General features: G+C 34.4%; 1 protein-coding gene across 14 annotated transcripts in view; it reads right to left on the minus strand.

Moving 5' to 3' along the window:
• Positions 1-2,509: 2,509 nt before the first annotated feature.
• PCDH7 (protocadherin 7) overlaps positions 2,510-12,270 on the minus strand; it is a 431,755-nt gene continuing 421,994 nt past the window's right edge. For 12 of the 14 annotated variants that reach the window (XM_035293920.3, XM_054253438.2, XM_054253437.2 and 9 more), the window contains one exon: positions 2,510-6,830. In XM_035293920.3, the coding sequence (XP_035149811.1) occupies positions 6,807-6,830 (24 nt within the window). In that variant the 3' untranslated portion in view covers positions 2,510-6,806. The remainder of the gene's footprint in view (positions 6,831-12,270) is intronic. The other 2 variants (XM_035293918.3, XM_035293919.3) reach the window with 2 other exon arrangements.

Raw genomic sequence — 12,270 nt, forward strand, 5'->3', positions numbered from 1 at the left:
TCCTCTAGAACTTAGTTAACTACCTAACATCCCCTTGTCTAGTGGGAAAATGATTGCTTTCCAAAAAGGAAAAGCCCAAAGTGAGGAACTTCTCAAAGTGTGGCAAAAGGTTTTGGAATGATGACACTAAAAGGTTAAAAATATAAAAAGAAAAGAAAAAAGACAAAAACTCAATAGACAATTTCTCTGTGTAATCCACCTATTGAAAACTAAAGTCAATCTGGGAATTCTACAATTATCTGATCAATCTTGATAGTGCTGACTGCTGGTTGTGAAAATTTGAGCTCCCAAAGCGAGGCTACTTATTAACCCAAGTTCCACCAAAACCTCGTTGCCTGATAGACTAGATCAGGGGTATTCAGCAGAAATAAATTTGGCTATGAAATTTCCAAGATTTACAGTTTGCTATCTGAAATACTATACAAGTTACAATTACTTCCAGAGTATGCTGTGCAATCTCGTGAAGATAATTAGATGTCAGTCTGCATAATTAGTGTTCTCCTCCTGAAATTCCCTCTTTAACAAATAATTATTTTATTCAGGTAAACGTGAAAAGTTTTTTTTTTTTTTTTTTTTCTTGTCACTACGGTAAATCATGTGAAATGTTTGAATTGGTACATAAGCCAGTAGAGGGAAGAATGTTAATATTGGTAGAATGTTGTGTTGAAATTTTTATTAACCTGAATATTATTAAAAGTAAAATCTCCCATACATGGTGGCTGTAATCTCAGCAATAGAGAAGGCTGAGGCAGGAGGATAGCTTGAGGGAAGGAGTTCAAGACCAGCCTGAGCAACATAGCAAGACCCTTCCTCTACAAGAAAAAAAAAAATAAGCTGGGCAGGGTGGTGGCATGTACCTGTAGTCCTAGCTACTTGGGAGAGAGGCTGAAGTGGGAGAATCTATTGAGCCCAGGAGTTCCAGGTGATGGAGAACTATAATGGAACAACTGCACCCCAGCCTGGAGATGGAATAAAACCCTGTGACTAAAAATTAATTAATTAAAATAAATAAAAAAATAAGTAAAAATAAATGAAAGTAAAATCTCCCTTCATAAATGGCTTATTTAACCACAGCTTCTGTTGCAGGTATGAGAAGTTCAAGATAAATCTTATAGTGAAGGTAAAATATTGCCGCGAACAGGTCATTGTGCTAAAGTCAAGCTTCTAAGTTAAGGATGAAATTCTTCCAAGGAATCGGAGATGGTAGAATAATTAAATCTACGCCTTGGAAGCAGGACTGTGCAGTTTTTGTTGGCCTGCTTCTTTCCCATCTTCTTTCTAAAGTGTATCGCCTTATACTTACGTTTAAGTTTTCCTTATTTTATTTTTAAATACATTAAGAATGTAATTTTATAGTCAAAAACATTTCTTAAAATAGAAATCAAAAATTTAAAAGACTACATAGTGATCTCGTTTTATGTACTATTCCATTAAAATATGTACACGTTTAGTTTTCACCACTAGAAAAGCAGAAAGCCAAAATAAATGGACATATCATTTCTTCACCACATTCCAACTTGAAGTAGCCTTTCTCACCACATTTCACCATAATTCCTTCTTTAGAGAAGAAAGGCTGCCAGTTAAACTCAATTTACAAAGATATCTTTCATTCAAGAAAGTATATGTCATCTACTATAAATAAAATATATTAAATTTTCACATAAGTGGGGGGAACTGGTAGAGAAACCTCAGGCAAGGATCTTTAGAATGTTTTTTTAAATTGGTAGATTTTAGCATTGCTGTTGTGAGATGAGACAGATATTCCAAGCAATCTGTTGGTACACATAGAAATGTTTTCTATCTCTTTTAAGTTTCTGAGTTGAAAAGACGGCCATGATTAAGAGATTGGATAAGAGAAGGTGCTTACTTGAATAGATACCAATTTAATAAATAGAGACGATAACTATAATAGTCAGGGACATAATTTTATAACAAATAGCAAGAACAATAATTAAAAATAGATGATAAATGATAGAAATATAAAAAGTAGAGAAAGTAAATTGAAGATAAAAATACATTATCAAAGTAAACATTATTTTTCCTTTCTCTACATTTACATGATTTTTAAAAGTCTATAACTTTTTTGTATTTGTCATTAATTTAGATTAAAAACAAAAATTTCCTCAAAAAAGATAACATTTTGACTTAGGATTACTCTTATCTTAAATGTGAAATTTCCGTAGATGCCTCTGAAAATAAATCAATCTTTATATTAATAATAAGTTCTTTTTCCTACCATATACTGTAAGATTCTAAAGCTAGCCAGGTAAATGTCTTAGGAATTATTTTGATGAAAGTGAAGGATCTGAGTTCTATTCCATTATGACGCAAAGTAATGTGACACTTATGCCTGGTCCCGCCTAAATCGACAGATGCTGCCACATTAGCTTCCTTCTTAATTTACAAGGAATCAAACCATCTTAAATCAAACTGGTACATGCATCCATTCACTTCTCGTCCAATCAAAACTGAATTACCTGTCAACAGAGAAGTACACTTACAAGTGTGAAACCATTTGACCATGTTATATTTTAATTTGCAGAGACAAAAATGACAAGCAATTTATTTACATAAAACTGTACAAAAGCAAATTAAATTATGTAAAGTATTTCATAAATAGTTGGACGAGTGTTTAATACATTTCGCCATGTTAAGCATAGTTGCGTGCATAGTGACTCATAATAAACGATGATAAATTGTTCTCTGCTTCACTATCAACATCCAAGTAGCAGAACAATAGTCAATGATTAACATTACAAACGGATCGTACCACACTGAATGCAAGTGCTTTAAAATGTAGGAAAATCTGAAAGTAAACCCTAGGTAGCTGAAAAAAATGATGCCTTCCTCCAGATGTTATCATTATACCTTTGCTTAGGTCACATGTAACAAGCTTTGCTATATTCATGATCATGATCATCTTCACTTTTTCGATTTTTTTTTTTTTTTTTCTTAAGGACACATTTACTTATTTATCGCTGATAGGATATACCTAAGATTATTTATGCCCTTAAATTTCTCATGACTGTTTTTGGATGGCTGTTTGATTCTTGACAATTTCTTCTGGTCTGTGTGTTTTATTCTATTTTCCTACAAGACAGCTTCCTAGGGTAGTGTTTCAGTCAGACATCCTCAGTACCATCTTAGTTCTTCCTCTCATAAAAATAATGCCTCCCTGGTTTTCTGAAACTCAGGCAGCAGGCCAGTCAGAAGCCATACAGAAATGATATCTGGAGATTCAGAAAGAGCAGTAGATTTTAGACTGAAGCTACAGACATTTTAATACACATAAATTTATATAGTTACTCATTAATTTATAAATGTGTCCTAATGTATAATGCATGCAAAATTCACTTGAGATTCTTGTGTACAGAAAACAAATATGGTTTATATACTGTACAACCAAAATGGAACTGTAGCTAAAAGAAACGCAACAAAAAAGAAATAAAGAATAAATTCTAAATCAATATATTACCTTGCAAAATGGACTGATTTCACTCCTGATAAAACCTGTTACTCTTACAATAAATGCTTTCATCGTTTAGTCATATTTAAGCAGCCCATATTAATGCCTTAATTTCACTTTATGAAATAATATTTAAGACTGGTCCATTATCTGAGTTTGTCAGAAGGCAAATTTTTAATATATTATTTATTATTTTCAGAAAATAAACATGGATAAATATACAGGATCAAAAAAGTTGGGAATAGCCCATTTCCCCTCATCGTCCAAACCCAACAACCGTTTTTTTACCATAACAACAGGTATAAAAGGCACAGTTGCTTATTTTGCATTCACTCATTTATTTATTTTTTTTGTTTCTTTTTATTGATTTTTTTTTCAAAAGCACTCTATATATGGAGTGGCACCAGATTTAACCTATTCAAAATAAAAGTCATACAAACACAAAATATATTTCTGTGTCATGCCAGCTCATTATAGAATAAACATGTTATGATAGCTAATTCTACTAGAATTACTGTGAATACTTACAGTACACTGAATTTTATTCTTTCACACCCATTTTAGTTCTAAAGAGAGGTTCACGAGTTAAATGACAATGGCATGGCTGTCTTGAATGTGATGCAAACATCATTGGGGAATGTGGATCCAATTAATCCAAAGGTCCGGTGTGACCCGTATTAGTTTTATAGACAAGAGAAGGGTTTAAGATAGAGTGAAATGAGCTATCAGCAGTTTCAATGTCTTGTGAAAGAAAGAAATGCATTAAAAAAAAGTCTGTCAAACATCTGTGTTATGCAATTGAGTATTTCCTTTGTAACGTGCAAGAAAAAATATGTATACATTTCATAAGTATCTTTAGAAGCATTTTGTCTTAATAGGTACTTACAGATTATACAAGGCAGAACTGCTTTAATGCAGTTTCCTAACAAAGTACTAGAATTGCATCTTTCCATAGTGTAAATAATAATCAAACATAAACATGTTCAATTACCGATATTTTAGTCCAATGTTTTTGTTTCATTACATATCTTTTTGCATCCTACCTATTATACATAAACTGACATCAAAATGAAAACTCCATTTAAGAAAGAGTGTAAAGAAATGACCCCCAAATAGTACCCCACCAAACAGAGAAGTGGTTTTCAAAGGTAAGTATTTTGAGGACCTAGAGTGAATTATCAACCTATATTCCAGGCTGTGTCACTTTATATTCTAAGAAATTCTGCAAAGCATGAAACTACCCAAAGCTACATTGTTTCTACAGGTTGCTAGATAGCCATCAAGGCTATGCCTTAACCAGCTTACAAACATTCATTGACATTGATGAGAGTTTGTTGTCTTCACACCTGTTATTCCCTATTCTGTCCATGGATTGTCACTTTCGTCTGAATGTCCCAGCTCAATTTTCAGGCGTATTCGGTTATCCTCTCTAGAGTAAGTAGCTCAAAATCTGCATATTCTGTTTCTTTTTATTGCACTGGAAAAACTCTGCTTTCAACTTTGGGATATACATCCTGTGAAAAATGTCACTGCCCAGAACCCCTTTCTTTCATGTTCAGTCTAAATTTAAAACATATATTAAATAACGTTTAAATCACATGACTGATAAATTCAATTAGGGTGTCACCTTGTTTCATTGTTGTGAGTCTCAAAATATTTCTAAATTGCACACAGTTTATAAATTAATGCACTTGTGGTGCATGAATGTGTGCACTGAACAAGTAAAAAATGCAATTGTAATTTAAAATATGGATAGAAAGAGCAGCAAACCTAGCCTGGATTCTAAAATAATAATTGTGGACTTAACTAACAAGACTGTATACCAATGCATCTTTCTTGACCTACCCATGACCCATAAATACTATTTTAAAACATGGAATCTTCCCTGATAATATTACCTGAAACTAAACTTGAACCTCAACCAATTGCCTATTATAATACCAAAAATATATCTCACTAGTTTTCATTTTCTGAGCTTTCAAATGAAATCCACTTTAAAAGAAGAAACATTTTCCTGGGCACTATAAGATAAGCTAGGGTTTGATTGTTTCTGTGCGCACATGGGTTTGGTTACTTTTGTTGCTTAATGGTTTTCCATGTCAAGACCAAATCAACTTCATGATTTCCCTGATCTGCCATATGATCTTTGGCCTTTGGATGATACAGTTGTTCAAGTTAGTTAATAATAGTGGTCCTGTTCTGAAAAAAATATGCTATTTTATAAGTCATAATTAGTGAAATTGATACATGTAATCAAGACTGTGTGTTTACTGAGAATATTTGGTGAATGTATGAAACTGAAGTTGATGCTCTTGACCTGAAAATAACTATATACGCCAATTTAGGACTGCAATCACCCACTGAGTATTGTTTTGCTCTTAGTCTGTGTTGGAATATTAAAGCTTTGATCTTCCCAAAATGCTTTTTAATACAGTCCCTCTTTCTAAGGACCGTACCTTTAGAGAGAGTCTATCACTTTCAAAGGATTGCCTTTGATGGTGATAAACCATATTCCGATGGTATGTCTGAAATACATTTTATCTGTCCTGCTTATTTTTGACCAGCCGGATGACACTCGAACAAAATCAAAGTGACTAAAATCATGCTTCAGCTTAGGGATAATGAGAGTGTGTTGTGTTCTGCTAATCAGGCTTCGTACAGTTACCGTGAAAGAAACTTGCAACCATCCCCTCTTTTTTTTCTTTTCTTTTTTTTTTCTTTTGGAGAGGGGTGGGGAAGAGAAAGTGAGTGTTGGGAATCAGTGAAGGGGTTAGACATGCAAGTAACAAGGATGGTTTCTACATTGTACAGTAGAATCAGGCTAAGAGTATCACTAAAGGCCTGATCTGGAGGCAGAAGTGGCAGGCAAAGCTTTGTCTCTTTGGTAGCCCCTTCTCTGTGATTAAACCATTTTGCTTTGTGAGGTTTTTTGCCCCTTATTCTCCTTTTCATACATGTAAAGAACTTTGCTGTTGCTCCTTTATAGCCTACAGGTAAACTTCTCTTCTAGTGAGAGTATTCACGGGAGATGGCTTATATTCCCCTGTTTTTGTAAGGGGAATATCCTCAGGGTTGGCTTCCTCATTTTTGCTGAAACTAGCTGCACTGAAGGTCTCATAGGATGAGGTTAACTTTTTGTTCAGGAGGTTTCTGTTGCGGTCACCCATGATGGCAGCCTCCCCATTGGCCAGCTTTTCCTGGCTTCCTCGTTCATCAACAGGCATGAAAGTAGAGAGTTTAGGCTGGCTCTTCTTCCTCTCAGGAGAAGTGCGGACCGGCATCCAGCAGGAGTCTGAGTGGCCATACTCGTCACACTCACGAGTGCACTTCCCAGTCAGGGCTACATCTGGAAGAGGCCTTGAATCTGAAATCCAAGGAGAATAACCCATTAGTATTGGACACTCCTCAACAGGCTTCCCTGATCTACATGGCACTGGGGGAAATATACAAATATATTCCTTACATCTTTTTTTCCTCATTTCTTAACACCCTCTAGCTCATCATTCCATAGGATAGTTTTAATCTCATGTGCATCAAATATAAGGTTTTGCAAAGACATTCAATATTATAGAATAGGAAAATAGACAAAATGATACATTTTGATACAAAAGTGTGTAGATGAGACAGATATATATGTGTTTGTTACAGGACAGGGACATGAGGATATTCTCAATTAGGAGCTCTAAGTACATAGGTAAATTTGTATGGGTGTTAATATTTTCCACATCCATAAGAAAAATTATTAAATCCAAATAGACAATTTTCTGGACTTATAAATTATCCCAGAAGTGGTGTGCTTTTGCCAATTGGATTTCTTCCTGCTAATACATTATTCATGGAATGCAAATATGCAAAACCTTATATTTAAAATATATTCTAAGACATGAGTTGACTCAGAAGTAGAATGTAAACTGACAGCACATTATGCAGTAAAAAGTAAAATACTGGTAGTTATAGGTATGAGTATACTAACTGCCCACCCTAGCCCACATCCCACTCACCCCATGCCAAATGTGCTATAGGATAATTCCCTGAGTGTTGACACAGAAATGCATTGGCCATATTATCTGAAATGTAATGTATTGGGTGAATATAGGCAAGTTACTACACTTTTGATGAACTTGCATGTACTCCTAATTAATGGTGCCATCCAATAAAGTGGCAAATGACTTTTACTTCTAAAAAGTTAAACCATGTCCAAATAATTCTTAGGCAATAAGACTAAAGCTGGCAGTGAATAATTATGTGTATGTGTAATTGAAAGCATGTGTCTGTCTTTGGAGAATGGTTATGTATTTTCTAAATATTAAAAAATGTTTTTATAGACTGTTTTTGTTTGAGAAAGAGAGAATGGAAGATAGAAAAACCTGCTCTACTTCAATAGATTCTAAGGCAATAACCTGGAGGGTTTTATTTAAAATATTTTATTGTTTTTTATTGCCAAACAAAATAATATGATTGTATTCCAGTTATTATCACATGGTATCATTTTATTCTAAGACTTGGGACTTAAAGACTGATAAATTTGACCTCTGAAAATATATTTTCAATCAGTGGAATCAGTGAGATCTGCATATGCACAATCCTAGTAGATGTGTTTAAAATAGTAGAGAAGTTATTTAAATTATTCCCAATATAAGTACACTCTCTGCTTTTGCTTCCACATACCATCCCCTGTAGTTTAACATTTACATAGGATATTTTAGAAGTTTTACTTGGCTAAATCTCCTAAATTAAGGCATTTCACTAATGCTGGTCATTTTTTCCTTCAATGAGAGGTAACTGAAATATTGACATTTTTTGGCTCATTGATGATTGAACCTCAGTGTCCTCGGATTTGTATTGCCCTGTACTAAGCGTTCACATGGAAATTTCAGTGTTCTACACAGAAATCTAGAATTACCTGACCCTTTTCTGCAGGTAAAGTGTAAGGTTAATTATTTATTCCAGTTGCCCATGCTGCCATTTGACTTCTAAGTGGGCATATTATCTTAATTTTATCATCAAAAGGAAAAAAGTACTTTAGTAGTCATTTTTTATCCGAAATTTCCTGTTTCTCAAAGGTGTAGTTTAGATGCATTGTAAAAACCAAATTATTGACAAATTTTATTAATGGTTTTTGTAATCTAATTGATTTAAATGAACAAACTGCAAGTTCTTTGAGAATATTTCCTATCTTGGGATACTTTTTTTTTTTTTTCAACTGACCTAAATGCTTTGAACAGGGGGAAAAAGTATACAAATGCAAAGTGTAAGATCAGGTCTACATTTTACTCAAAATATTTCCTTTTTTTTCACTGCTTCAACAAATCAAATGGTTCCTCTTTTCTTATGATAGTCAATGGCAAGGACATGTGAAAATAATCAGGAATTGAGCTTCTGAAATAGAAAAATAATATTTTTATGAATGTGGTTGTCATTCCCTGCAGAAATGACCCAGAATTGTCTCCAGTCATCTCTCCACATTTATTTATGTCTCACACAATATGTCAGCTCACTTATACAGTGACTTATACAGGTGGCTGCTTTTCAGGGATTAATTTGTGTTTTTAGCTTGAAAGTCATTGCACTTGTTTTCCTTCTGTTTGAGATGCATTTATAAACAGGTTGTAATTCTATATTGATGCTCAAGGAGGTCTTCTTACTTTTTAACTTGTGTACCTAAACTATCTACGGCTCATAAGAGATTATACTCATTTATTAAATAGATTGACTGTATCTCCAATCAGCTGTGAGATGCTCTTCAGTTCTTTCCTTCAGTCTTCCTAGTCTGGAATATTCTCTGCCAACATTGATTTCCTCTATTGCTTTTAATGAAAGGCAGCTTGTCTTCTGTGCCATCTTATACATGCAAGCTGCCACATCTCTATCCAAGAAGCATGACTTTTAATAAGGATCTCCTGTCATTTCCAAAGTAAAACACTTGATTGGGGACCACAGTGGAAGTTGACAAGCCTAATTGGCTGAGACATGTTGCAGTGTTTGTCATCAAATTTAGAAAAATAATCAAGAAGGGCTATAAGAGATTCATCACAAGCAATCAAAACTTCCAATTTGGTTGACTAAAGTGAATCTTCAAAAGAAACACCAGTGATTAACAAATGCAATCTGTATTATGAGGCAACTTATTAAAGAAGGGCATGAGTAAAATTGTATTTTTCTTTGTTTACATATTTTCTTATTTTAATTATGCATGCATGTATTATAAATTTTTAAAAATACAAAATTTATGCAGGATCTTAGAAATTCATCAAATGAAATTCTTTCTTCTTTGCACAAAAGAGATACTTTTAATCTGTCCTACTTTTTGTGGCATTATAGAGGAAAAACCTTTCATAATTAGTAACTCTTCTGATTCCTTCTCTGAGGGATGTGTTTTCTAACATCTAAGAATATTATTTTATGCTTTGGCACTGTTTTTTAAAATTTTGATCTCAGTAAAGATGGAAGACACCTGATCACAAATCTTCTTTGCTGGCATTGAGTGAATCTGTACAAATGGAAAATATGAAAATGTAATAGTATTCTCTGTAAGCATTTTCCAAAATAAAGCCAGCTCTTCCGAGATTTTTTTTCTGTATTTCTCAATGCCCCTATACCCCATCAATCATAAATTTCGAGAAGACTGGAAGTAAAAATGGGATCCATCAAATCCTGTTCTTGCTTAACATACTTGCAAGGTTTCCATTTTAATCAAGTTATACTATTTACTAGAACCATTGCATCATTTTAGAAAGTTAAGATACTTTCCTAGATATAATGTCCCTCTTGAAAGTAGACAGTTTTTCTTTTCTTTTTTTTGAGACAGGTTCTCACTCTGCTGCCCAGACAGTAGTGCAGTGGCACAATCTTGGCTCACCGCAACATTTGCCTCTTATACTCAAGTGATTCTCCTGCATAGCTGCGGTTACAGGCATGCACTAGTACCACCGGGCTAATTTTTGTATTTAGTAGAGACAGGGTTTCACCATGTTGGCCAGGCTGGTCTTGAACTTCTGACCTTAAATGATTCACCCTCCTCAGCCTCCCAAAGTGCTGGGAGAAAGTAGACTGTTTTTAAGCCATCATACAAGTGAACAATCTTAGAACAATTCGTAACACATGAAGTACTTCCCACTGAAGTTCATCTCTTTAATTTAGCACCTCAACCATCTAGCAAGGAGGATGGAGCTGTGAAGGGGTCCAAGCTATGGGAGAGCTGAAGCCAAAGAATAAGTGTTTTGACTTTCAGTTTACTGTTTTCCCACTACAACACATTGCTTCTTCTTAAAATGTAACAGCTGAGTTATTTAGAGGTCAATTACTGCTACTTATAACCATCAGAAAAGCTACAGTCTGCAAAGAAAGAGAAAACAAATCTGAGTAGCACAAGAAATAGATGCCACAGAGTCACAAATTTTACTAATTAGTGAAAAGAATGACACAACCTCCCTAAAACTGTGTTTCTGAAAGTGGGGAAAATTACATGCTATCCTAAGATGTCAGATTTTCACTAAAAAACATAGTTTTTGTTCTTACTAGGCAGGGTAGATAGATGGGTGGTGGGCATATGCTGCTACATGCTGTTACAGTGACCTCAATGAGAAGTGACAGATAGATAATAGATAAAACCATTAGAAATAACAAGGAAAGCCCAGGTTTAGAGAGGAATTTCATGTTTCCAGAAGCTGCCCTATACAATTCAGAATCCATTAGCGGCATCATTATGATAGGAGAACACAGTAGACTCATTAAGACTTAAAGACAGTTCTGCACCAAGAAGTATTTTAAGTATGCAGAGTTATGCCTCCTGCTAGATTCCAAGTAACTCACTCTACTCCAGGTCTGTGGCTTTGGGCTAGAGATACATGGATCTTTGTATTTACTGAGAGAAGATATGAAAAGTTTATATTTAGTTTTAATATATTTCCAATGAATCTTCTTAAAGATCAGATAGGTAAAACTGTATGTATCATTTGCTTATTTAATTCATACATATTTGTCTTGCTAACCACATGAGATAAGTGGGTTGTAAGTCCACATGTGGAGTTCCCTTACGTCCACACCATCCCTCCAGTTTGGCCATTAACATCAAGCTCCAGCATATGGTTAACATTACTTGACAAAATCTGCAAAAAAAAAAAAAAAAAAAAAGAAAGAAAAAGAAAAAAAAAAGCAGCAATTTCTTTTCTTTATTAATTTATATTATTTTGCTTTATTTTATCTTATTTTTTGAGATAGGGTCTTGCTCTGTCACCCAGGCTGGAGTGCAGTGGCACAATCTTCACTCACTGCAACCTCTACCTCCTGGGTTCAAGCGACTCTTATGCCTTAGCCTCCTGAGTAGCAGGCACTACAGGTGTTCACCAACAAACCCAGATAGTTTTTGTATTTTTAGTAGAGATGAGGTTTGGCCATGTTGGCCAGGCTGGTCTGGAACTCCTGACCTCAAGCAATCTGCCCGCCTCAGCCTCCCAAAATGCTAGGATTATAGGCGTGAGCCACTGCTCCTGGCCTGGTATTTTCTTCCTTTAGAGACAAAATAACAACAACAACAACAACAAACACACATATGAAACTTTTCCTTTTTCCCTTTCTAAAGTGTTTGGTTTTCTTTCCATGCTTCTTGACTTCCCTCTACACAAAGACTTTTATTTTTTCTAGAATCACACTTAAATGCTCGTGAAATTTGGTGGACTTATAGAAGGTTTTACAAAAGGATAAACAGGAAAAATAAAAGATAAGTGAAAAGTATTTTATGAAAATTATTTTCACATTTCCTTCACTGTCATTGGTCCAAATGAAAGTATCTCTTTTACTCAAAT

Source organism: Callithrix jacchus, chromosome 3 (genome assembly GCF_049354715.1).
Source record: "Callithrix jacchus isolate 240 chromosome 3, calJac240_pri, whole genome shotgun sequence".
NCBI classification, from domain to species: domain Eukaryota; kingdom Metazoa; phylum Chordata; class Mammalia; order Primates; family Cebidae; genus Callithrix; species Callithrix jacchus.